At 40.5% G+C, this 26,723-nt stretch overlaps 1 protein-coding gene and 1 long non-coding RNA gene across 2 annotated transcripts in view; both read right to left on the minus strand.

Moving 5' to 3' along the window:
• LOC143371528 (uncharacterized) overlaps positions 1–26,723 on the minus strand; it is a 114,228-nt gene that overhangs the window by 49,281 nt on the left and 38,224 nt on the right. The gene's annotated exons all lie outside the window — the stretch shown is intronic.
• The window catches only part of LOC143371180 (uncharacterized), a 33,599-nt gene that overhangs the window by 760 nt on the left and 6,116 nt on the right, over positions 1–26,723 (minus strand). Inside the window, exon 2 of the mRNA XM_076816127.1 lies at positions 7,096–7,339. Coding sequence (XP_076672242.1) covers positions 7,096–7,339 — 244 coding nt within the window. The remainder of the gene's footprint in view (positions 1–7,095; positions 7,340–26,723) is intronic.

The following is a 26,723-nucleotide window of genomic DNA, read 5'->3' on the forward strand; positions in this document are numbered from 1 at the left end:
CCTATAAAATGAAAATGGAAAAATTAGTAGTTCTCTACGTGGCAGACATCCTTTGTTTTCAAGCGTATAATTCAGACATAAACAATACAATGCATAATAATTAGGAGATTATGTTTAGGGGTAATTTTCAAGAAAACATGGGTTAGGGAATTCTAGCAGGTGGTTCCTGATTATCTTTAACAGTCTATTTTATTTAGAAATGTATTTCGGAAAGGTGTTTGGCTTAATGACTCTTGAAATATTCTCTTCCCAATGTAAGAATTTTTATTCCTGCAAAATAAATCTAATATGTCACAAGATATCCGTCTTGTAAGGGGCATTCTCGTCAAATCGCTTAAAAAAATAATAGAAACGTAGAAATCGAACCACTACAAGAAAACGAAAAAAAAAATCTTGTCCTTGAATAACGTATAAATAAAGCCCAATCAATTTTTTTATTCTGCATGTTGTATATTTTTTCTTTTTAAAATCCTAGAGATCACCTATCTTTTCATCGCTTTGATGCGAAACTCCCCTTAAAAATCCACCTCAGAAGATTCAGTCTCTCCTAAAAAATTTTACTAAGTAGATACTTAGATAGAACACAAACGATAACTCCATAAGGTCTGTCAGAATTCCAACTGCTTTGGTTCTCTTTGCGCCACCCAAAACTAATTAAGCAGCTGAAGCGTACGTGACGTTTCTTGAACTGTGCGTTATGACAGTTACGTGATCGCCAGCTGTAACGTTGGCCACTGATTTTCGCGACGCGACGCGACGCGACGCGACGCGACGCGACGAAAGCCCGTTGTAATTTCGTCGATTACGCGACGACAGGGGAATCCGTGCCCGATCAAGTAATTCATTGAGCCTGCCAAAGAAAAATACAGGCCGAGGGAACTTCTTTTGCAGCGGGCTGCGGTCCGCAGGCCGTTTGACCGATCGAGTTAAACCTTCTAATACGTTAATCGCTTCAGTCTACCGCGATTGCAGATAGAGTTTCATCACCGGGAGGTATTGCTTATGGTACGAGGCCTTAAATGGTCCTTCGCTACGAGCGATTTGATACTCGAGGCTAGTCGCGCCGGTGTACGTTTTCTTCAGTTTTCCTTCATCCTTACGGCACGGGCGTTAGTTTCTCTCGTAGCCCATTTTTAGTTCGTTCTTGCCGCGTATAAAGCAATACCACTTTCGACCGTAGCTTGCCGTCAAAAAATTGGGAGAGAACCTAGACTGCCTCTGAAACAGGTGGCCCAACATTTAGGGGCCGAATGCAATCCGCTGGGTGGTCGAAAGGGGTTGGACACAGATTCGGAAGCATTCTTGTACTGTCGTCGATCCTTGCCTCGTGGCAGATTTTTTCACAAATCCGTTCAGGTGAGAGGCCCCGCAATCCTCTTAGCTCGCATTAAACAAATCCTAAGAAATGACCCTAGTTGCATTTTTGGTTGGCCAACAGTTGGGAATTAGTTGGGATATAGTTACTGTTTTTGTTTACAAATTTACTGTTTGCCTACGAATATTCAATATCGAGCCTACAATTGCTACGGTTGGCTAATTAACAAATAGTTACAACGATGATACAACATTGGGCCAACCAAAGTTAGCCAACATTTAAATGTCACACAAACGTCAGAAGCTTTGCTACATCCAAAAACTTATTCTATTCCAAGTTCTGATTTTTATTTTTCTTATTTATAAATACGTACATGCATCGCAGTTTGTTAATGTCGGCCCATAGTGGGCCCGCTAAAGTTTTGTTGTATGCAGTCTTGGAATTTATTTATTTATTTCTTAATTTTTCCACTTCAGTCTAAGGAAGTGGGAATAATATTAAATTCAGAAAAAGGGTGCTTTTGTCACCGATACCCAGATAGCACAGGACGTCTTAAAGATGTCCATTTTACGTCTGCTTTTGGTCTGAACGTCTACGACCTTATTAGGACTTCTTTAAGATACCTGTCTTCTGACATCTTAAAGACGTTTGTCTTAAGACGAATGTGAAATTTTAAGGAATGAGTCTCAAGGTCGAATGACGATATTTTCTAGAATATTTCGCGTCACAGCGCATTTTTTATAAACAATTAATATTAATTATATACCTAGGAATTAAAAGTTTTTACAAGGAAGTGTGTTGGGTAGTTGCGAATAGTAGAGTAGATGCACCATTTGTGGCCATTTTAAGGTATCGTACCAGTTTTGGCCACTTCTTAAAAAGTATAATATTGGGTAAGCAATAAATGAAACCTTATATTTCTGACGATATACAAAACAAAATATTTATGATGCGAAATTCATAATAATGATCTGCAAGCAATTTAAAACTAAGATAATTATGCACATGGCCAAAAACAGTGCAATAGCAACAAACGGTAAATCTACCCTAGTCATCAGCTTTTGGGATCAAATTTTTCCCCCCTAAACCAGACCTGAAGAAAACATCTTTACCACGTTTTTTGAAGTTCTCTAAGACGCCTTCTGAACGTATTTAAGACGTCTTTTGGAAAGAAACCTTCAGTTGGGCCTATGGAAAGAAACCCAGACCTACCCCAAACCCTCAGTCGCGCCTTTAGGTTAAGTGACGCGTGGCCTGCGTTGGTTACATTCGTTGGCCCATTTAAAACAGAGCGACACTTCAGCAGTTGGCCAACCGATGACACGTGAACGGCCCATCAAACGCCCAACAACTAAATGCTGCTAGAGGGACATTTCAGAACAATACCCCTCTCGCGTTCATATTTCGTACTCAGTTGGAATTATGCAGAAGTCAATGAGATTCTGAATCCGCAGAGTTCCCTCTCATCTTTCTGCCAAGCGAAATACCGCCCTTCTGGTACGTTGCCCGTTTACCTCGGACGTAGGTATCCCGAGGCACGTCGCGTCACGTTCAACGTTTGCGGCGCAGTTGCGCGGCGTTGTATGAAAAATCCCCGGGAAAACGGTCCCGGCTCGAGTTCCGTGTTAATTATACATTCAGAAATCTTCCTTTGTCATATCTGAGCGGGAGAAAAGAAACAATCGGTGGCGGTTGCGTAACCAGCGTCACATGCCCGGCGCATTATCACCAACGTGCATGCACTGCCTCCTCCGCGAGATAATACGGTGACACGCTTGTCGAAGAGGAGCGACAATTATTGCGATATGCCGGAGCCTCCTCGGGCGAGAGTTCACGCGGTTTTATGACGTGACGTACGTACGCGCCACCTTCTTTTTCTGCTCCTCTTTGCTATGCACGCGTAGCTGCAGGACTCGCTCGATTACGCCAAGAGATCCATCATTATTTCCGCTAGTGGATGTTACATGGCGTAGTGTCGTTAGCGCATCGTTCCTTTAACAGAACGAGGATTCGTCGTTGCCAGTGACGAAAACGACGAGCGTGCACAGTAGCTGCGACAGCAGGCTGAAATATTTAATTATCTCCGCGGTTCAATCGACTGTCTCAACTGGGAGCACCAGGCACTGCGCTAGGATGATGAACAACGTCGTCGACGATTAGCCGTTAGGGATTCGTGACACTTTTCCGGCGAATGACAAGTGGCAGTCGTTTTAAGTGGCAGGGGTTTTGATATTGCATTCTGTTGGCTAGGAGCAGCCATGATTGGAATCGGTGTTTCTTGGATGAGACCTGTAGGATGACGAGCGTGAATCGATCTTAGAGTAGCCACTGCATAGATGGAGCCTAAAAGTATCGTGCATAGTGCAGAACAGTGAGTTTTAAAGTAGGTACATCTTTTATATTTGTATAATCGTTGTGTCACTGACTCATCACCGTCCGGCGCAAACCGCTGACCCTAGAAACATGAAATTCAGAAAGGGTATGTTTTCTCGGAGTTCTTATTATTTCTTAGGCTCGATTAGATATCAGCTTGGTTTTTACTTACAAAGGTTACCCACACAAGTGCCTAAAAACAGACTCAGCATTTTGCCGTAATCAACCCCTGAGAGGGTGAATGGAGTCCTTAATATCGCTTAGGCCCGAAGCGAAGCGCGGGGTATTTTGCTAGTAATTCTATGAAAGTGGGAAAATATTTGTGGTTCCAAAATTCCAACTCACAAGGGAACACCGCGGACTCACCGATTGGAACGCAACTTTGTGGATTTTTAGAGTGACTCAAAACAAGAACAACGGTGTCTTTCATTTGGGCCCTGCCGGCCTTTAGGGGGGTGAAAACTAACCTCAAATTGGCACTTCCACTTTTTCGCGTATAACTGTCAAAGTACAACAGATAGAAAAAAATGTTTCAAACAAAAGTTTAATGGTGCAATAAGCGCTACAAACTTGCGTTAACAAAATTTTGAAAAGAGTTAAAAAAAAATATATAACTAATAAAAAAAACTGTTTTCAAAATTTTGTTAACGCAAGTTTGTAGCACTTATTGCGCCATTAAACTTTTGTTTGAAACATTTTTTTCTGTCTGTTATGCTTTGAGAGTTACACGCGAAAAAGTGGAAGTGCCAATTTGACTTTGAGGTTAGTTTTCACCCACTTAAAGGGCGATAGGGCCCAAATGAAAGACACCGTTGTTCTTGTTTTGAGTCACTCTAAAAATCCACAAAGTTTCGTTCCAATCGATGAGTCCGGGTTCGCGGTGCTCCCTTGCCAGAAAGATGTTGCAGTGTAAGGGGTATGCCCTACTCTGACAGTGTTTAACCGATGCGGTGAAAACGAAGAAGTGATACAGTATACAATCGAGGACTACTCTAGAAACCTTCTTCCGCGCTTAGCATCTACAAATACCCATTCGTCCAATCGGTAAAATATTCAGTTAACAATTTTCAGACTCATTTAATTGCTACTGATTAATCTCGACACGCCCCGGTTATCAATAAACTACAGTTAAGGATTGCCACATCTGAGCACTACTTATGGTGGGAAGAGATATCAATTGCGCGACAATATCACGTACAGATCACGTATCGCGCGAATACCGCGCCGCGCCGCGGAACGATTCACCGCGGCTGCGCACCAGAAGGCATCCAACCTTCGAAGGACACCGCGGCGCACGCGCACCGGACCGCGGTGCGGCCGATGTACGAACCTCAGGCGCGAGCTACGTTTTCCCCAGAGGCGGAGAAGGGCGGGTACCGTCGGCGTGTCGTACCGCGACGTTACGACGTGTCAAAGGTCAGCGGCGGGCTCGTAAAAGCGATCAGCCCGCGCGGAACGCTCGCGCGTGCTGGTCCTCTGGGATCAGAGGTGGATTTTGCAATAAAATGGAGATTCTGCGACCGCGATCGCCGTAGCCGGTGCCCGGAGAAAAGGGATTGGCTGTCGCGAGGGAAACCTGCTGCCGCGACCAAACAGGCGCGGAGGAGATTTCAGCAATCAGACGTCGTGATTAGCTAATCCTTAATTATCGTTCGCTGAACGGGCGAACCAGGGCTGGGAGGGGGTCAGCGGAGCGGAAAAAGTGGTCTTCATAGCTGCGGGAGAATTTGAACGCCCAAAGACAAGCGCTTGTAAATGGAAAACGTTTAAACAGTAAGGTGAATGTCCCAATTTGCTGATTTAAGAGGTAACTCGTCGTAAAGAAGGTGTAAAAAATTTGTTTGTGATCAAAATTTGCAGGGTAATTGATTAATTCTTTAATAATAAATCAACCAATTCAACAATTATTTAAGAAAGATATTTCAAGATGTTTGAATATTAGTAATTTGTAATTAAATATGGAATGCTCTAAATGTCCGTATTTCTGTTTTTGAAAAATAGCGATGTATGTATTGCCCTAAGTTCGCGCAACACTCGCGTAAATGTTTAAATAATTTAGAATTATTTTGTTGCAACTATAGTAGAAACGTGACGCATATAATAGTAAGAAAAATACGAAATGAGCAGAAATGGGGACATGAGCAGAAATTGGGACATTCACGTTATTCGATTGGCAAACGACAAAGGAATTTCTTCCCTCGTGCTCGTGACTTTCGTAGCCGTTTGTCGCTGCGCGTTTCGACCAATTTCTTCTTCTTTTCCGTTGCGTTATGTGCGGTAAAAGAGGGCAATGACGGTCACTTAAGGGGGGTTGATTCTCCTCTAACAGCCCAAAAGTAACTGATATTTAAGAATTTTTTTTTAAACAACTGTTGGTTATATTGGTTTAAACTCTTCTGGGATATAAGGAGGCGTCTTTTAACTTGCAGAGAATATTTTTTTTATTGTCGAAGAGGTTAACACGATTGCACAATAATTAATAAATAATAATAAGGACCGGCGTAAAAGAATTCTACAAGTTTAAAGATGCCTCCTTATATCCCAAAAGAGTTTAACGCAATATTAACAATAGTTTAAAAATAAAAAAAATCATAAATTTCGGGGGCTGTTACACGAGAGTCCCCCCTTAAGTTACAATCGTAATAAAATCCAAAATATTAAGTGAGATATTTTTTGAGAATATTTAAATATATTCATTGCCTGATTTGCAACTTAACGCGCGACTGCGGACAACCAATTTCTTTTGGAAGCTGGAGAAAAGAATAATTGCTGGCGGAGGGTGAACAGCCCCGGTGCCACCAGGACAACGGGGCGGCCTGCTCGTCGTCGCTCGTCCGCGCATTTTCAGGCGATCAGATTTTACGGAAATCTACAGTTAAACGGGACAGCTTCCCTTGGACGGATCTCCTCGGCCGACGGGGGTTGCAGCACTTAACCTTTGGCACGGGCGGCGAAGCTGCATCGGACTGCGGCGGCCGCGTACTCCCTCTTCTAGCCGAATCGATATTCTCCCGGTAATGCAGGTAATTTATTGCTTAACACTCTGATTACCATGTGAATAACGGGTGGTACGCGGATAACTATGCCCGCGTTGGTGTACTCGCGCACCGCTGCCCGCCGCATAAATTCATTCCGAGCATAGACGCGCGAGACAAAGGGGGGCATTTTCGAAACGACAAAACTCCGCGGCACCTTAACGCCGCGGTCCTCTTTTTCTTTCTCCCGCGGACGGTCGCTCACGCTTCTCGATTATCGCCGGTCTAAATCGGCAACGCGAGATCGTATCGGGGCCGTGTTTTGAAGTCACCCAGATTAAACGTATCGTTCGAAATTTTATCGTGCTCTGAATCGTTTCGCGAAACGCTCGACCTTTTGTTCATGATGAGATTACAGGAGTGAGAAAACACCGTTGGGTCCAAAATGACACGGGGAACGTGGTGGAGTTCAGTCGAGGAGTTTAGCCCTGGTAGAGGTCCTGAACAGCAATGTAAATTGTACATTGAGCATATCGTGTGTGTCGGATTTTTTTTATAATTATTATTATTATTATTATTATTATTATTATTATTATTATTATTATTATTATTATTATTATTATTATTATTATTGCTATTGCTATTGCTGTTGCTGTTGCTGTTGCTGTTGCTATTGCTATTGCTAATGCTATTGCTATTGCTATTGCTATTGCTATTGCTATTGCTATTGCTATGGCTATTGCTATTGCTATTGCTATTGCTATGGCTATTGCTATGGCTATTGCTATGGTTATTGCTATGGCTATTGCTATGGCTATTGCTATGGCTATTGCTATGGCTATTGCTATGGCTATGGCTATGGCTATTGCTATTGCTATTGCTATTGCTATTGCTATGGCTATTGCTATGGCTATGGCTATTGCTATGGCTATGGCTATGGCTATTGCTATTGCTATTGCTATTGCTATTGCTTTTGCTTTTGCTTTTGCTATTGCTATTGCTATTGCTATTGCTATTGCTATTGCTATTGCTATTGCTATTGCTATTGCTCTTGCTATTGCTATTGCTCTTGCTATTGCTATTGCTATTGCTATTGCTATTGCTATTGCTATTGCTATTGCTATTGCTATTGCTATTGCTATTGCTATTGCTATTGCTATTGCTATTGCTATTGCTATTGCTATTGCTATTTCTATTGCTATTGTTATTGCTATTGCTATCGTTAATATTATGAGTGGTATTTTGCGGCGGTATCATGGATTTTGGGATGAGACAATGATGGGAGATTATATTTAGTTCCTCATAAGAGAAACGAATCCCAAAACACACATATGTACACTAACAAAATACTTGAACAAATGTACAGATTGAATTAAAATTGATATAATGCAATAAAATGAAAAAAAAACAAAACCAAGAAAAAATGAAATTGTTAGTGTTTTCACAAAATTGCCTCTAGCTTCTTTATTTATCCACAGATTTTCTTCAGTAGCAGCTTGTTTTCTTCGTAAAAGAGCAGACTCAACGTAGAGAATAAGAAACTCGGCCCATTTTTACAATTTCGATTTTTCCCAACCGATTAATTGAATTGTTGATTTCAATTTCGGTCGAAAAACCGACTTTTTTCACATTTTTCCGTCGATTTTACCCGAACTACTGTACCGATTTGAAAATTTTATAAGCAACTTTTGTTGGTGATTCAATTATCTTTAATTTCATACAATGTTCGACCACATCGGTCATTCACCACACGAGATATTCGCAATTAAGTGGGACCACCTTTTTGACAGACAGGTAAAAAGTTCACCCGTCGATATCTCGAGAACGTATCCACGGAAAATTGTTTAGACCTTGTTTATCGGAACCAGCGGTGCATGTTGCGTAAGAAAAAAATAGTGGCATCTGCCGCGCAATTTTTTATTTTATTTTATAAAATAGTGTTGCTAGTTATCATTTTTAACAGAACTTGTAAGACACAAAGCAGCTCCTTATTCGTTTCGATGCACTTCTGTGCGGCATATTCACCCCCCGGGGTATATGACAATATTGTATTGCACGATATTCTTGTAGCTGCTACGATTAGATTCGATTTGATCGCAGACAGGAGTGCGGAGCGTTTCGGCCGTGGAAAGATTGTCTGTTTTACCGCCAGAAATAATAAGTACAAGTGTTCATTTGCAAATTGTCGCGGCCGTTGCATCAGGTTGCCGTTAGTCGGTCGGCGGCAGCAAGGTTGGTCTGGGGAAGTCGTTGATGGCGACAGACTTATACGGTAGGAAGTTATTCTTGACCCGCAATTTTAATAATGTGTAATGCAAGCTTCCATCCTTTCTTATACTATGCCCAACTATCCACGACCAAAGTGCCTACGCATCCACTCCTTTCATGCCGCTGTTGCCTCTTCGAAACCGTGATTAGTTCAGTCTCTAGTTTCAACATCGATGCAGTAGATTACAAGGAAGTTGAGAAAAAGTTGACTTTCCATTGGAAATCAGTTATTCGTCGAAGGCGTCAGTAAATTACAGGGCAGAAGTTTGAAACTACATGCTTCATTGTTATGTCCCGAGGTACAACAGACCCATAGCTACCATTTAGCTGTGCTTAAGTAGAAATGATTTCCACTGATGAGCTGTTTACAATTATCTTATGGCATCGGTGAATACTTTACTTAGCTGTTGATTTCATCTAACGAGGGAAGGTCAAAGGTAAGTGGCTTTGACCCTTTCAGATTCGTGAGCGGACATTTTGTCAAGTTACGTTTCGGAAATATTTTGTGGGCTATAATGGGAGTTATGTACTCTATTTTCTTTTAAGGGGTTATACCTAGTCAGGCGGCCGAAAAGAGGCGAATATTTGGGAATTTTTTTTGAAGTAGCGGAAGCGTATATTTTTACCAAACTTTTTGCGGTTTAAAGAGAAATATTTAAAGAACATTTGGTAATTTTTTCGTAGAAAAATATTAACGTTTATAATAAAATAACAAGCGACATCCAAGAAGCATTTTTAAAAATTTGGTTTTGCGGTGAGCGCCGCCATTCGGAACCAGATTATCTAAAGTCAAGAAACTAAACAGATTTCGTTAGTATATTAATGTATCCTCTGCTTAGCGGAAGGAATTTCTGAAATATTAATTTAAAATAAAATGGCGGCTATTTAAATTCGAAATCCTGAATTTCTCACGTGATTTTTGCAGGAAAAAACAGGATTTCAACTTTAAATAGCCGCCATTTTGTTTTAACTTAATATTTCGGAAAATTCTCTCCGCCAACCTGAGGATACATTAATATACTAACGAAATCCTGTTTGTTTTTTTATTTTAAATAATCTGGTTCCGAATGGCAATGCTCACCGCAAAACCAACTTTTTAAAAATGCTTCTTGGATGTCGCTTTTTATTTTATTATAAACGTAAATATTTTTCTACGAAAAAATTACCAAATGTTCTTTAAATGTTGCTCTTTGAAACGCAAAAAGTTCTGTAAAAATATACGTTTCCGCTTCTTCAAAAAAAATTCACAAACATTCGCCTCTTTTCGACCGCCTGACTAGGCATAACCCCTTAAAGGGGTAGGTTACCCTCAACAGCCAAAATCAGGCCCCTCCTCAACCCTGTTCACTTGGTTGCATTTGCAGCATAGTATTGCGCGTAAACGTTGTAAGTGAACTGTTGAAAGAAAAAATAAGGGGCCATAATAAAGTTACGAAGTTCCTGGAAAGAATACATACATGTACACCTGTAGCGTATCTTTCATTTAGTTATTTCATCTATATAAATAAATATGTAAATGTTCGTTTGTTCAGGATCTTAAATCTCCGAAAGTTTTTCACCGATTGCTTTGAAATTTCGACACAACGTTGCATTCGAATACTAGCGTGTTTTTATATACCAAGCACTGTGAAATTAAACATATTAGAAACGTGCGCTTTCTCTTTTCTTTCTTTTCCATTCAACCAGACTGAGCCACAGCAACGCGTGGCCGGGTACAGCTAGTTTAGAATAAAGCTGAGGCATCGATATCTCCAAGACCAATGCTAACCCCAAGAATAAGAATACACCCCATTTTGGGTTTTCACAATTGAAGAGTCCTTGTGGAAATCACTTTAAGTTCCAAAAATCAAATTCTATAACACTGTATTACCACTGGCACCTAGGGCATTTTCCGATATTTTTTGTTTTTATTCTGGCACAGTGTTTTCTGTGGCAGAATAAAAAAAATTGTTTTCACAGTGTTTTCTACAAGGACTTTTGTTTCCAATTTGTTTTCTACAAGGATTTGTTTTCAATTACAATCGAAAAGTGAATGGAAACACTATTCAAAGCTAACATTTAATTGTCATAAATATCACTGTACCTACATATTCCTTCCTCGACGCTAAGTACTTTCAGATTCTTTTAAACATTCAACCACCCAAACAGACTGCCTCGCAGTTCCCAAATTTCACGTTAATTTCCCAATAAATTACTCGTCACACTACCGCCGCAAACAGGGGGCTAAAAGGAACTGGCTGAAATTAATTACGCGATCGCTGAGTGAAAAACACAAAATGGCAAGGAGCCGCGTGGGTAAATGAAAAAGTTCTGCGGCCATAACGAGATAATACAAGCAAATGATTTTGTGGATATTGCGCCGGTCTGCCTAAGTACACCCTGCAGATAAACACGCGTTCACCCCGTGTAAAATCCCCGCTCGTGAAATAGGGGGATGTTTAGCAGCGAGGGATGATTCAAGCACCCGGCCACCGACTGGCTCCGACCCCCTAAGCTGCGAGCTGTCCATTCAACCGGGTGCTGCTAGAGCCGTCTTTCAAACTGGGCTTTGTTCTAGTTATTGGTGTATATACTGCGCAGCGACTGACGAAAGGAGGAGTGTCGCGTCCCTGCGAAATCTTCTCGATGGGAACGCAGGCCCCCTCGCCGCGCCAGCAACCATCGCGTTAGTAGCAAATTTTATTTCTTCCACCTCATTCCCCGAGTGGTTTTAATTACTCGGCGAGTTCCTCGCCAAAAGCGCCACGTCTGCTCGTGGAATTATATCCCGGGTAAATAATGCACGTACATGTGGAGAATACAGGGTGGCCAACTAGAAACGGGTCAGCTTGTAGTGGCTTGTAAAAAACAGGGTGGGCAGCCTTTAAGAGGCAAAGATGAGATACCAGAAAATTTTACTTTCAAGTTACATTCTTCGGGACAGTGTTAGTTATTAGTAGTGCTCAAAGTGGATCTGATAGTAATTGTTCAAGTATGAAAACTTGGAATGCTAATGTGAAGATTATCTGTTAAGTTTTTGGTTAACCGTGGTTTTTTATGTTTTACCTGCTGTGGGGATCAATGGGAGAACGTTTTACTACGAATGTTTTTTAATTAATGTTTAGCGAAGACTTTTTAATGGTTTATGCGTCTGGTTCTCAGGATCCTTGTGTGAAAAAAATTAATTTTCTATGAATGCAGCTATAATTAAGTCGCTGCTTATAATTATCATTATTTAAGACTACAATTTTTGTAGATCTTTTTTAATTCCCCCTCTATTTAACCTGGCGAAAGGCGCACCCCATATTGTGACACAGGTTGTCGCTACCGGGTCAAAAATACCCAAAATTGGAACGTAAAAAACCACGGTTTCAGATTTTTTTTTAATTTTGTTATTTTTATGTTAAAGTACAGTGTTTTAAGGATCAAACAGAATTTATAAGATATCTTGAAAACTTTATTAAAGTTCTTTAAAAAATTGTCAGAAAAACTCAAACAGTCTTCATATTTTCGCAACTAGCGCCTCTGTGGTAAATTTTACCCAGTAGCGCGTCCCGCCGAGTTGGGATTTTTTTTTAGAGAAACATTGGAATTATATTAATTGAAAACTTTATGTCTATATTTGTACATTTTTAGGCAATATTTAAAAAAAAAATTAATTTAAAAAAACGCTACCTAAATCTTTAAATGCGTTTTTTTCAAAACGATGTTTTTCGAATTGGTTAGTATGATATCTCAAAAACTAATCACCCGATTTACTTCAAACTTGGTATATATATTCAGTAGATGTTCCATTCTCGTTGTTACTAAAATTAAGTCGGTTTTTGTAAAATTAGACTTTTGAGGACTTACAAATATTTAAAAAAAATTCTTTTTACGCATAAAAGTCAACGAAATAACGCTTAAAAAATACAACAAAAATTATCTCTATATTAATTTATTACTTCAAAATGTGTGTTTGAAGAAGGGCCTGATTTTGGGCTGTTGAGGGTAACCTACCCCCTTAAGGGGTCATTCCAGTTAGCGCGCCTTAAAAATCACCGATTTTCAGGAATTTATTACGACGAAAATAATTATAGTAATGAAACAAAACATTTTCTATTTATTAAACTACATTTCTACACTAAATAAACAATATAAAACTAATAAAATTATTGCTTTTCAAATACTTTTGAAATTGGTCTTAACTATCTACATGTTTAAAATTTCATGCCCCTCTCGCGATGGCGATTGCAGCTGTTATACCCTTCTTGAGGGTATGTACTTTCGAAAAATGTTTAAAAAAAAATCGATTTTCTCAACCCGTCCAACCGGAATGATCCCTTAATACTTGCCTGCACTCACACCTCGTTCCAAGCGGCAAAGCAGTGGACCAAAAATCGTTGCCACACGCATCGATTGGTTGGCTGCGAAAAGGAATAAAGAAAGATCGCGCAGTTCCCTCAAAATTCCAACATGACATCGCAAACTCCGAATACTTTCCAAAAGCAAAAAGCAAAAAAAGCGCGATTAATGAGAAGTGCACTGGCATCATCTGCTCCAACGGCAGACTCCTCAGCGCCGAACTACCCCCTCATCCCCCTCCTGCCCGGAGTTGGAAGAATTTCGTATCGATCCACCAGCAATGAAACCAATCAGCACGGGCGAAAAAATTCCGACTCGACGGCGAACGTCGCGACGGCCATTCTCGGATTTTGTCTAATTAGTGGACGTCGGCGATGCGGCGACGAAAGTTCTGGCCTACCCGCCGCGAGCCCCGTGTCCTCGGCCGACGCGGTGTCACTTGCGCCCGTGTCCCCGATCTGAAAAGAGCATTTAGAGCCGGAGGATCGGTGGCGGTCGGTTATTAAAAATGGCAGAAACACCGGACCCCCAATTAGTCCGTTTGCTCGTGCGCGATCCCCAGCCGTTCCTAGAATCTGCCCAGCGACCTGCCGCTTCGCGATACCGCGATCCAATTACGATGCGGCGATTACTCGACTCCGAGCAGCGCACGCCAACGACAATGCGCCGCGCAATTATTTGCCCCGCGTTGACGTATAGCGCGAGGCCCGGCCACGGGGTAAATTAGGCGGAAGATCGGCGAAGAAAAAAGGGGTGGGTTTTGCGAAGATGAAAGAATTTGGGGGAGGGAATGCATCCGAGATGATCTTGGACACCGGAGGGAATGGCCTGTTCGATGCAACGGCGTACCCTGAGCGGGGAGACGGTTGTTTACGAGGGTGCCGCGCAATTGTTGGGGGTGGCTCGAAGGAGAAACATTTTTCTAATCGCTTCGAAAGTGATTTTAAGTCGGCTAAGATTTATCAGGTTGTGATTTGTGGGTATAGCAGCTTTCGCTTGACCCTGCTAAGGCCTACAATTTAGCTGTATGTACATTAGGGTGGCTTATATTTACTCTTGGTGAAATAATTTTTCAAGATTTTCTTCGCCGCACCCCCCTGAATAGTTCCAAATAATAAAAAAAAGTGTGTATAAAATTTGAGCTCGACCGGATAACGGGAAAGGGTGCCCCTGGGCCCTTGAACATTTTTTTTTTCAAATTTTGAAAGTTTAAATCCTCCACGAATACTTTTTCTTTATGAAGGCGAAAAAAATTGTAATTTTTATTTTCGAGGAATATTTTTTAAACATTTAATTTGCTCTAGGCTCTAGAGTAATTTCTTTTATATGTGTATAGGAATTTACATCGTTTTCCTCTTAAAAAATAATTTCTGATTCATTTGGCACTTGCATCGTTTACCATTTCAACTCCTCAATTGCTCTAGGATCTAGAGCAACTTTTTTTACGTGTGTATAGGAATTGATATCGTTTCCCTCTAAAGAAATAATTTCTGATTCATTTGGCACTTGCATCGTTTACCATTTCAACTCCTCAATTGCTCTAGGATCTAGAGCACCTTTTTTTAACGTGTGTATAGAAATTTACATCGCTTTCCTCTAAAGAAATAATTTCTGATTCATTTGGCACTTGCATCGTTTACCATTTCAACTCCTCAATTGCTCTAGGATCTAGAGCAACTTTTTTTACGTGTGGATAGGAATTGATATCGTTTCCCTCTAAAGAAATAATTTCTGATTCATTTGGCACTTGCATCGTTTACCATTTCAACTCCTCAATTGCTCTAGGATCTAGAGCACCTTTTTTTAACGTGTGTATAGAAATTTACATCGCTTTCCTCTAAAGAAATAATTTCTGATTCATTTGGCACTTGCATCGTTTACCATTTCAACTCCTCAGTTGCTCTAGGATCTAGAGCGATTTTTTTTAACTTGTGTATAGGAATTTATATCGTTTTCCTGTAAAGAAATAATTTCTTATTCATTTGGCACTTGCATCGTTTACCATTTCAACTCCTCAATTGCTCTAGGATCTAGAGCACCTTTTTTTAACGTGTGTATAGGAATTTACATCGCTTTCCTCTAAAGAAATAATTTCTGATTCATTTGGCACTTGCATCGTTTACCATTTCAACTCCTCAGTTGCTCTAGGATCTAGAGCGATTTTTTTTAACGTGTGTATAGGAATTTACATCGTTTTCCTCTAAAGAAATAATTTCTAATTCATTTGGCATTTGCATCGTTTACCATTTCAACTCCTCAATTGCTCTAGAATCTAGAGCAATTCTTTTTACGTGTGTTATAAGGGCTCCTACACGAAATCTATGTAGCTTCTGCCACCATTAATAAATCAGCCGATGACGTGAGCGAAACAGAGAAAAATGAAGGTCTTCAAAGAGCCGGGCCACACAGAAGGCCCGAAATTCTTGGGAAGAAAGCAAGGCTGCCAGAGGAAAACTAAAGGGAAATTCAGAGAACGAAATACCATGTAACCTAAAAATATGGGCCCGCCTCAACGATTCGCTAGACAGTCGTGGCTGCCAAACGAGAGAGGGTTAATTAAATCGATAGACCAGCAGATATAATAAAATTAGAGCAAAGCGACAACGGAGCGAAGCTCAACGAGGTTCAACGAAGAAAGAGAGGAGGAAAGCGTGGAGGTTTTTAAAAAATTTGAAGAAACTCAGGGTCGGGAAAATCTTCGGACAAAGAAGGGGCCCCACGTTGAAGGGGCCTGGAAAACCCGAAGCGAGGTAGACAAACGTATTATTTATATTTCTTTGTAAGCGCTGTATAGAATTTCGAATTGTTCGGTAGCCAACTGGTATGTAATGGGTGTATTAGTAGCCCCCGTGAATATCCTGCTGCAAAAACCTTGTTAGGTACCCGAATTGATCGAGGTTTGCTTCTCGAAACTATCAGCTAATACTTCTAAAGTAATTCTCTGGCAGGCAGGCACTTGGAAGGCCGATACGTGGTTGAATTAAAAGTGAAGCACAAGAGTCGCATGTACAGCAGGGTCGTCGAGTAAAAATTCGAGAGCTACAGTCGGGCACGGTTTCCCAGAAACCCCCCGGTCTCTCGCCGAGAAGTATGTAGCCCGACACTGCGCGTTCGAAGAGAGGCGATAATCGGCGGCCGAAGCACCGAGAGAACGGCGCGGTTGACACGGGGCGAGCGCCGCTGATAACTTCTACTTCGCGAAGGCAGTGGGGAGGGGATGAGTACACGGCGGACACGCGTTATCCTGGCGCGGGAGAGGGACAAAAAAACTGGCCTCCTCTGTTTCTCTCCTTGCTATTTATACGTCTCTCTGTATATAGGAGTAAAGGGAAAAGGAACAGGGTGGGTGGGGGGGGGGGAAGGGAAAGGACGAAGTGGATTCCGTCGCAGCGTGGAAAAGTATGGCGAGGAAGGAGCGGCAGGCAGAAAGCACGGGACTTTTCCAAGAAATGGGAGAGCAGGGGCGCGTCGGCGGGAACGGAGCGAGTCGGAGGGTGAAGGGAAAAGCTCGTGGCCGACGAGGACAGCGGGGATGAAGCCGGAGAGGGAGAGGCGCTTATGCGGGTCGACGCGGTTCGAGAAGGAGGGCGCAGAAAATGGCTTAGAGAGAAGAGTGGAATGCGATTTGGGTGAAGTAGAAGGGAAAGAGGGAGCCTCCTTTGGTGGAAAAGGAGCGCGGAGTTCGCCCGTCCCGGGGGCGCAAGGGGCGAGGGGGGGGAAGAGGAGCGACGTCGTGACTGAGGAGGAAGAGCCGGGCGCTGGTGGCGGCGGCGAGGGCGGCGGGGAGGGAAGGAGGGAAACCTTTCACGAGTCGAGTGTAACGGGGGTGCAGGTTTTGGTTAGGGGGTTAGGATCGTCGGGCGAGAAGGGCCTACGATGGAAGGGAAAAAGACGAGCGACCCGAGCCCGACGGACGGGAGAAAGGGAGACGAGTCCGTGGCGGCAGATCGGCCGAGAAAGTGAGACAAAGGGAAAAGCAGAGGTACAGGGTGTTTGAAAAGTAACTTCCTGGTTTTACCTCGATGTAACCCTCGAGACACGGCGGGAATGGCCGTCGGGCCGCGCTACTACTGATTCCGCATTCAGAAATTATTGCCCCGCGTCTTCTGTTCCAACCTTCTCGCAAAGAAATCGAGGTGCATTCTTCGTGTACAAAACGCTCGTCTGCTGGGCAACTTTGTTTTTTCCTTTGCGCCCCTTTTAAAGCACTGACAAGGGAAGTTTGGCGACTCAAAAATTCAAAAAAATCTGAAACTGCTGGAATCTGGCTCAAGGGATGCTAATAACGCCACTATTTTTTCATTCGGTAATAAAACGGTTCTAGAGGTGAAAACACCCCCTTAAAGGAAGTGTGAGTTTTCAAAATCATCGCGAATATCAGCGAAACCGTAAAAGATATCGAAAAAAAGTTCAATACAAAGTTTTATAGTTTTCAATATCCTATAACATGGTGATAAAAAATAGTCGTCAAAAAAAGTGGTGGGGGTAAATTTTGAAAAAAAAAATGTTTTTCGAAAATTCTTTATCGCCACTTTATACAACATAAAAACCTGCATATCTTTGAATTTAACTTGATTTTGATATCTTTCACAGTTTCCTAGATATTCACGACGATCTGAAAACTCGGCGTATTTTCGAGGGGGTGTTTTCGCCTTTAGGAGCATTTTATTGCCGAAGCAAAATACAGTTAGGTTATTAGTATCACTTGAGCTACGTTTTTGCAAAGTTTCAGATTTTTTTGGAAACTTCGAGTTGCCGGACCTCCCTTGTGAATCAGGAGGTTGGCGCCGAAGTTAGGGACTGTACAATCTTTAAAGAGGTTTGTGATTAATGTGCGTTCTTGCGGCAGGAAACAGAATGTTTTTCAGTGCTTGTACAAAGTACCATTGTTCGACGTTATGTAAACCGCAGTCGTTACGTAACGTGTACTTCTATCTATCCAAGAAAATCGAAAGACTCCGTGCCCGTAAGAAAAGGGTAGACTGCAGGGGACGCGCGAGACCGCGGTGAAAGGTGTGCGGCAGAAAGAAAGCGTGTCGAATTTCGTCGCACTTCCAATCGATTGCGATTCTTACGCGGCCGTAAATGTTTCAGGCGTCAGTCCCCTTTTAGGTGCGCAAAAATACAAACGTCACCAACGCTGAGACACCAGTGCCGGAGGCTAGTCGCGCTCCCTCGATCGCTCGCGACTGCCCGATCGAAACAGTACGTCGCAGAGATTTAACCGACCAACTGATAACGCGAAAATTCCCGGCTCGAGTGAAACATTTATAACGCGTTCCGGGTAATCCAACAAACCCCATCTGCCCGTCCGTATATCGAATTTATTTCATCGCCTCGCGTATTATACGCAACGTTGCTGTAAATATCATTCGATCGCAAAGTGCGCGATTCCGCGGAACAAATACGCGAGTTTATCGGTGAATATTTTTTCTATAATATACCCAGGGCCGGCCTTCTCTTTAAAGGGGCCCGAATGCAAGAACTAAGAGGGTCCCAAACAATTTCGTAATGGTAAAGTAACATAACATCTTTTTCACGGAGAAAGGTAATAATAACAATAATAAAGGAAATAAAATAAAGTAAATAAACAAATAAGCATTGACATATTGAAAAATGTATGACTTTATTATTGCCATGTCATTGATAATATTAGATTATTATAGTGTTATATTATTATATTAGAAATTATATACTGATTTTTTTTACAGTTTTTGCATACTATGGTATGCTTACCACCACATCGCAACTGTGGTGTCCCCATAGTATTTCCAGTTCTGGGTTTAGAGCGTGAAATTCAGGTTGGTCTGTAATTTATTAATTAATTTAATTAATTTTAATGAAATACAAATTTTCGTTCTGATTTTTTTCTTTTCTCATTTATTCTATTTTCCTCTTTTTTTGCACCCGTCCTGTGGCCGGCCCTGAATATGCGAATTCCTTCAAACGAGGGAATGTTATAAATAACTGGAGAATGTTACCCGTCGGCTTTATGTACACAATTTTTATTACGAGGGAGATATTAATTGTTATGTTTAATTGCAAATTAATAATTTTCAATTGGTATAAAAATAATCTTTCTTAATCTCGGAATATATAAATAATAATTTCCTGTAACATGCAACCGCATGATGGAAGGTTTCCGATACATTTCTGACTCGTTATTAGGTAACTTTTATCTTGCCGAGGGTAATAAAAAAGCGGAGTACCAAATGTCTTAAGGGTGTACATACGATTTTAGGATTTTTTAGGGGTATTATTAAAAACAATAAGACAAACTACTTATTACACATGATTTATTAGTGCATAAAGTGCACGAACAAATTTATTTACAATAATTTTCGTATTAAATTATTTATGATTTTTACGGCTTCTTAAACCACTGCAGAAAAAATGGTCAGCATGACAATGGATCGGAAAAATAAATTGACATTCATGTAAAATAATGCTGCCATTATGGGGTGATGAGCCATTTTTTCTTATATTTTGTTGAATTAATTTTTTATACCAATTACAGAGCAAATTTTGCATGAAAAAAAATCATTTAACTTTAAAGTGCCATAATGGCAACATTAGTTTACTCGAATATCATTTTATTTTTCATATCCATCGATGTTTAAAGGAGATATCTTGCTGACAATGTTTTCTGCAGTGGTCTAAAGAACCGTAAACATTATAAATAATTTAATACAAAAATTATTGTAAATAAATTTTTCTGTGCATTTTATGGACTAATAAATCATGTGTAATAAGTATTATGTTTTATTTTTTTTAATAAAGTCCCTTAAAAAAATTCCTAAAATCATTAGATAAGAATGCCCTTAAAGCCCTTAAAGGAGCAGAAAGAGACACATACAAACTAATTCATATAGGAATACTTTGCACTACAACGCTCTGATTTTGTCAAATGCTGAATAGCGACTACTAACAATTGAAGATCCCGAACCCGCAAATTCAAAGAATTCTGAAACTTTGTGAATATGTAGGGTATTTCCTCCTGATTACAACGCAATTTTTGTTTGCTGCCCAAATTCACTCCAAGAGGGTGCAATTGACCCCTGAAAAGCCGGTTATTTTCCGATTTTGTGTTATAATTCGCGAACTGGAGGAGATAGAAAAAAAAGTTTCAAGACAAAAGTTACTTCTCTTAATTAGATCTATCATTTGGTAAAAATATTATTTTGCAGTTCACGAGTTATAACAGAAAATCGGAAAATAACCACATTATCAAGGATTCTACAATATTTTTTTTTACGAAATTAAAAGAAGTAACTTTTGCCTTGAAACATTCTTTCCATTCCTTACAGATTGCGAGTTACAAAATAAAATCGGAAAATAGCCGATTTTTCAGAGGTTAATTTCACCCCCTTCGAGCGAATTTGCGGAGCAAAAAAAAATTGCGTTGTAATCAGGAGGCAGTCCCTTACATGTACACAAAGTTTCAGAATTTTTTTGAACCTTCGGGTTCGGTATCTTCCCTTCTAAATACCGTCAAGGACTCAGTTTCTGATCACTAAAGAGTAACTACCGCGGGTTTTTAAGCGTCTAAAGGGAAAACTTAACCAAATTTAATTTTTTTTTGTTATTTCAGTAAATCTATGGTCTGTCTTTAATTTTATAATTTAACTTCGAAAGTGAAAAATGCAAAGGAAGCAGTTTCTGATCACCTTCACCCGTTTTACTATGAGCTACCAAATTTTGCGTATAAATATCAAAATACTTCAAAATTACTTAGTAATTTGTCAGAATAAATTTCTATCATACTGAGCTTATTATTTGCTTTATTTTCCTAAGCTGATCAGGAATTGTGTTCTAATCATGAACTGGGTCCTTGACGGTAGGGAATTCGATACTTCCCCCCTTATTAGTTTGTTCGCCAAGAAGAGTGCCACTGCGACGTGTGCAGCAATAGTAAAAAAAGAGAAGAACTACGAAACATTTCACTTGACTCTGCAGGACTCAAAGTCCGCTGTGTTCACCCTGACTTGTTACGCGACCTTCGTTCGAGTCGACCGCAAGCGGAAGCCTGCATTTCGAACACCCTGTATCCCTAGGAGGGTGAACAGGGACCGTCGGTGCCTTGCAGCCAGGCTGTGGCCTAGGGACCGTGCCTGTTTACCAGACCTACGCAACGTTGCCAATAAACGTAGCTGCACAAAGTGCCGTTTTTATCGCTACAGAGGCGCGCGTCGTCCAATTGATCCGCGCGAAATCGTCTCGCTAGTGGCGTACTAATAACCGCGACGATGATCCCCCCGACCCCGGTGGGGTTACGGACTAATTTGTACCACGCATGACGACGCTCGCCGCGCTCGTTAACGGCGATGTTCTGTTTGACGGTCCAAGGGATACGCTTCCTTCGTCCGTTCACGCGTCTTCGACCATCTTTACATCTGGAAGGCTTCCGCTCGCGGAGCGAACTGTTTAGGCGACTGAACCTACTGGGACCGAGGGCGAGGCGAGGCAATCTTATCTAATCCTACGTCCACTTATCGGATCTTACAGCAACGACAGTGAACCGAAGCGTTCTGAATTTAGTAATGTAGGGAGAAATTTATTTTGTGAGCTTCTTTGTGAGCTGTGGTTTTATTGAATATTTGAAGAGTTTGCAGCGAGGAGGCAGCCCCTTGCGTATTAATTTTTGGCAAAATAATAAAAAATGTGTTAAGAAAATATTTTTAAACGTGTGCTCAGAATATTTTAGTTACTTAAGCAGAAATATATTTTCTCTAGTGCAGGGTTGAATTGCTGGTTTTTTGCAGCAAATTGTATAAAAATAATTACTTTAATAATTTATCATTAGTTTGTTACAAAAGTATGTATTAGGAAATGGAAATATATCAGAAAATCTGAACAATTTTAGAAAAATTATCGTGACATATGATTACTAAATTATGGAATAGTCACGAAGTTCATCTGCTTGATCAACGCCATCTGTATCACAAAGTATAAAAGGAGTTTCACCTTCAGTTAACTCGCAGTTAATTATTTTTACATTCAGTGCTACCTGTAACTCAATTTATTTTAGGAAGTTACGGGGCTGCCTCCTTTTTCCAGCAGTCTTCGCACATGTTTATACTGGGGTGGTTTTTGATTTGCGAATGCATCTGTCGTGGAAGTTTTAGAAATGGTTCGGATATCTTCCATGGTGGGAATATTTTTTTAGGATTTATTTTAGTAATCACAGACTGTTTGGTCAGCGTTTTGTAATTTGTTGTCATTCGAGTGGCAAGGGAAGGGTTTCTGATACCCCTACTGATCATGTTACACAGTTCTCAGGTGTTTGGTTGTATATTTTCGTGGTAGACATTAAGGAATATTTGCAAGAATTTGTATGCATCATTGAAATAAAAATTAGCATCACTTCTAATTTATTAATGAATAATGAATAGTGTAAAAAATTCTTTGAGACGTGAACAAAGTAATAATAAATAGTGGCAAGTAGCAATGGCTTTTTAATCAAATAAATTTTTCTCAGACATAAATGTTTTTTTTTCGAAAACCACAAAATCTCATCTCCTGGTTTTGTATATTACGTTGTTTCTGAGTTACTGGCACTATTGTGTTTCAATAATTGAAGACTTTGCAGCTAAAGGGGTGCAGCTCCATTTTTACCAACTGCGAGTAAATTAGAAAAAAATGTTTATAAAATTATTGCTACGACTTAACATTAAACAGAGAACGCTAATCGAAGAATATATATTTGCACACAATAAGTAGCAGTTATTGGGTTGATAAGTTTTTATTTTTATGTTTGGCGAATTTTTCAAATTTGGAGCTGCCCCTGACTTGCGCCAAAGTGTACAAAAAACGGGTGCTTTTTCATAACTATCCGCAACAAAGAACACAATCGATTGATTTATCGATGCTTTATTAATCATCTAAGGAAATAATATATTGACATTTTTGTAGACATAAAAAAATAAAAAAATAACAATTGCAAGATTTGCAATAAATCGCTCATTTGTTATCGGATTTGCATGAAACGTGCACGAAACGATGTAGAATTTTTTACGTAAGTATATTATACGGCATAACTCAGAATCTGTAAAAAAAATGGAACTGCAAGGTTCTGAATAATTCGCGTTCCAAACAAAGCTAGTGTAAAATTTTCAAAGAATTTTTTCCTTCAGGGAAGTGGGTATTCGAAATGAGCGCCCTGGGCTCCAATACAAATTTCTAAACTTCTCAACTAACTCAAGTTTCACACTTCAAAGCAGGTTTCAAAGCTGACAGTGAGTGAACTCGATTATACGTATTTATTAGCTCGGCTTGTAACAAAACTAATTAAAACACAAAACTTGTTATAACTCGAAGACGACGTAAAATAGGACAAATATTTATACAAGTTTTTTTCATTATCTTCATGTCCCCAGTTCACCCCTCAAGTTATGCCCACATGTTTTGAAAGATCCTGTACATATTCCTACGTACAATCTATCACTACGATTGCAGAGACTTATATGCCTTTAACAGTGGTTACGTTAGTACGTGTACAGTTCCTGACCCTTTTTACTTCATTTTGCATCCCCACCAGCTCACCGAAGATGATGATCCTCTAAGACACTCCATATAACAAGTAACAGTTTCGAAGTCGGAATACGCAAATTGCCACGAGACCATCAACCGAGTGGACACGCTATTGGCGGTTCGGCATAGAGAATAAAGAAGGAACGACGAGGATAACGGGTTAAACGGTGCCTGAAATCGGCCAGCGATCCTCGTTTCTCGAATCGTTCACCTGGCCGCTGCCGAGGAACAATTCGCGGTTCGGTCAGCTTACACGATCGCAAGTGACCGTGAAGAGGCACGACACTGTAAAATAAGGACGCGCATCCACCTTTCTACTCGTGGTACCGCAAAGAAACGGTGACCCGCGTCGTCCGCTGCGTGTGCATTCCAGCTTGTTAGTTTGGCTCCTGTCCGCTCGCTCCGCTTTTCTTTCCTTAACTCGATTCACATCGGAGTGCTTGAAAATAACCCCCGCCTCCCCCGCCCGGCGGCGTTTGCGCCGAAGCGTTCGCGGTGCATTCTTCCGTGACCGCTCGATTAACGTACGCAGTCAATTATGCTAACTCCTACGGTATGCGTTCGTCAGGTTCCCGGGACGAGAGCGGCGCGGAACACGAGAGCATTCTCCGCTTTATAAATTGTTAGACGTCTGACCGCCGCTTCTTCAACTTCTCGGCCCGCCGCGCCGCGCCGCGCCGCGGCCTGCTTCCACGCCGCTCCTTACCCTTTTCCCGGGAATCCCTTTGAACCGTGGTTTTTTCCTTCGCCCGTCGTAAGTAGGATTTCCCTTCGATTCTGCCTGCACATTATTCGTTGGCCCTTCGGGAATGTAAATAGATAGACACGGTGCTAAATATAGGATACCAATAATGACGTGGAACAAGGGAAGAGAGGAATAATGTTACATCTATTAGAGGAAGGCATTGGAGATCCCGCGCGGGATAATAATGGCGGAAAAGAGGGGATTCGTACAATCAGGAGTACTTGGATTTTCCCTTTGTGGCACATGGGAGTTTCGATTTGGACTAGGGCTGTTAGGAATATTCTGATATTTTAGGTATTCGAATATTTTAATACCGGCAGAATTCGAATTTGGGATTCGAATACCAGTAGCATTCGCATTTCAGATTCGGATACCAGTGGAATTCGAATTTGGGATTCGAATATCAGGAGAATTCGAATTTGAGATTATAATACCTGTGGAATTCCAATTTGGGATTCGAATAGCAGTAGAATTCGAATTTGAGATTCGAATACCAGTAGAATTAGAATTCAAGATTCGAATACCAGTAGAATTAGAATTCAAGATTCGAATACCAAGAGAATTCGAATACCAGTAGAATTCGAATTTGAGATTCGAATACCAGTAGAATTCGTATTTGAGATTCAAATAACAAGAGAATTCGAATTCAAGATTCAAATACCAGTAGAATTCGTATTCGAAATTCGAATACCAGTAGAATTCGTATTTGAGATTCGAATAACAAGAGAATTCGAATTCAAGATTCAAATACCAGTAGAATTCGTATTCGAGATTCGAATACCAGTAAAATTCGAATTTGAGATTCGAATAATTCGAGTATTCGAATTTGAGATTCGAATAATTCGAGTATTCGAATAATTCTAGTATTCGAATACCAATAGAATTTGAATTTGAGATTCGAATATCATTCGAATAATTAGAAGTACAGTAAATCCCCGTTATAAGCCCGTTTTTACCTCCCGTTGACAGTCCGGCGACTATCCCCACTATTTCTTGGAAGCCTGCGGACGAGAGTGAGAGAACCCGACATCGAGCGAGAGGAAACGAAAGATTCGACACAGCCACTGGCCGCGCGGAATCATGTCCGCAGCCCACTATGAGCCCGCCGCCAGCCCCGTTCGTTGGGCTCATAACGGGGATTTACTGTATTCGAATATTCGAGCATTATTCGAATAATTAGGGGTTCTATATCAGATCGTACGTCCTCTTCGGCAGGGAATATTGCAGAGGTAATGAGAAGCTGCCTTGCACCAGAAAACGTTAATGTTTTCGTTTTCCTCCACCAAAACAGGTTTTGTATAAATAATAAGAATAAAATTACTGCCATTACTACTAATGATTACTATGATTCTATATTTAAATACATTACGTCCCTAAATTTAAATAGAATTTATACCTTTGGTTTCAACATTCAAAACTTTATCAAAGATAAAGATAAAGATAAAGTTTCAAATTTAACATTTGGGAAATAAATAATTGTATACGCCAATATGAAAAGAATAGCACAATAGAGTACGAACAAATATTTCACGTTTAGATTCGCATTCGGTACAACCTGAAATTCGAACACTTTAAATATTCGAATATTCCGTACTATTCGAATAAATTATTCGTACTCTCAGAATAAGGTCGAGAATCGCGAAAATTCCCGAAATCAGCGATTTTCAATCTTATTCTGCGATCTTTAAACTTTGTAGCTCGGAGCAACGTTAACCGATTTTGATGAAATTTTAAGCACGTATACAACTTACTGCAATCTACAAACGTTTTTTTTTAATTTTCATTACAAGCTCACAAAAAAAGTTTAAAAATCGACCTTTACTATTCTTTTCGCTATTCCAACCAAATACCTTTTTTTTTCAAAACGACGAAACGCGTCAGTTAGCAAACTAATCCTTCTAGCTTCTAAAAAAAACTCAAGTTGTTTGGACCAATTCTAAAAAAGTTATGCGATTTTAAAAAGTGTCCGAATATTAATGCGAGTCACTGTATGTGCCTAATATCGCCACTCGTTATATCTCGCAAAGCAAGCACTAACAATCGGTCATGAACTGAATTAGTACCTAAACATACGTAGGACAACATACTGTAATTGCAGCGTCATGCGATCAACAATACAGGAAGGGGTGTATTTTAATGAATCCTAGTTAAATTTTTAAACCATAGTGTAAAAATTTATTGCACTGCGACAATT

This window comes from Andrena cerasifolii, chromosome 7 (assembly GCF_050908995.1).
Source record: "Andrena cerasifolii isolate SP2316 chromosome 7, iyAndCera1_principal, whole genome shotgun sequence".
In the NCBI taxonomy this organism is placed as follows: Eukaryota; Metazoa; Arthropoda; class Insecta; order Hymenoptera; family Andrenidae; genus Andrena; species Andrena cerasifolii.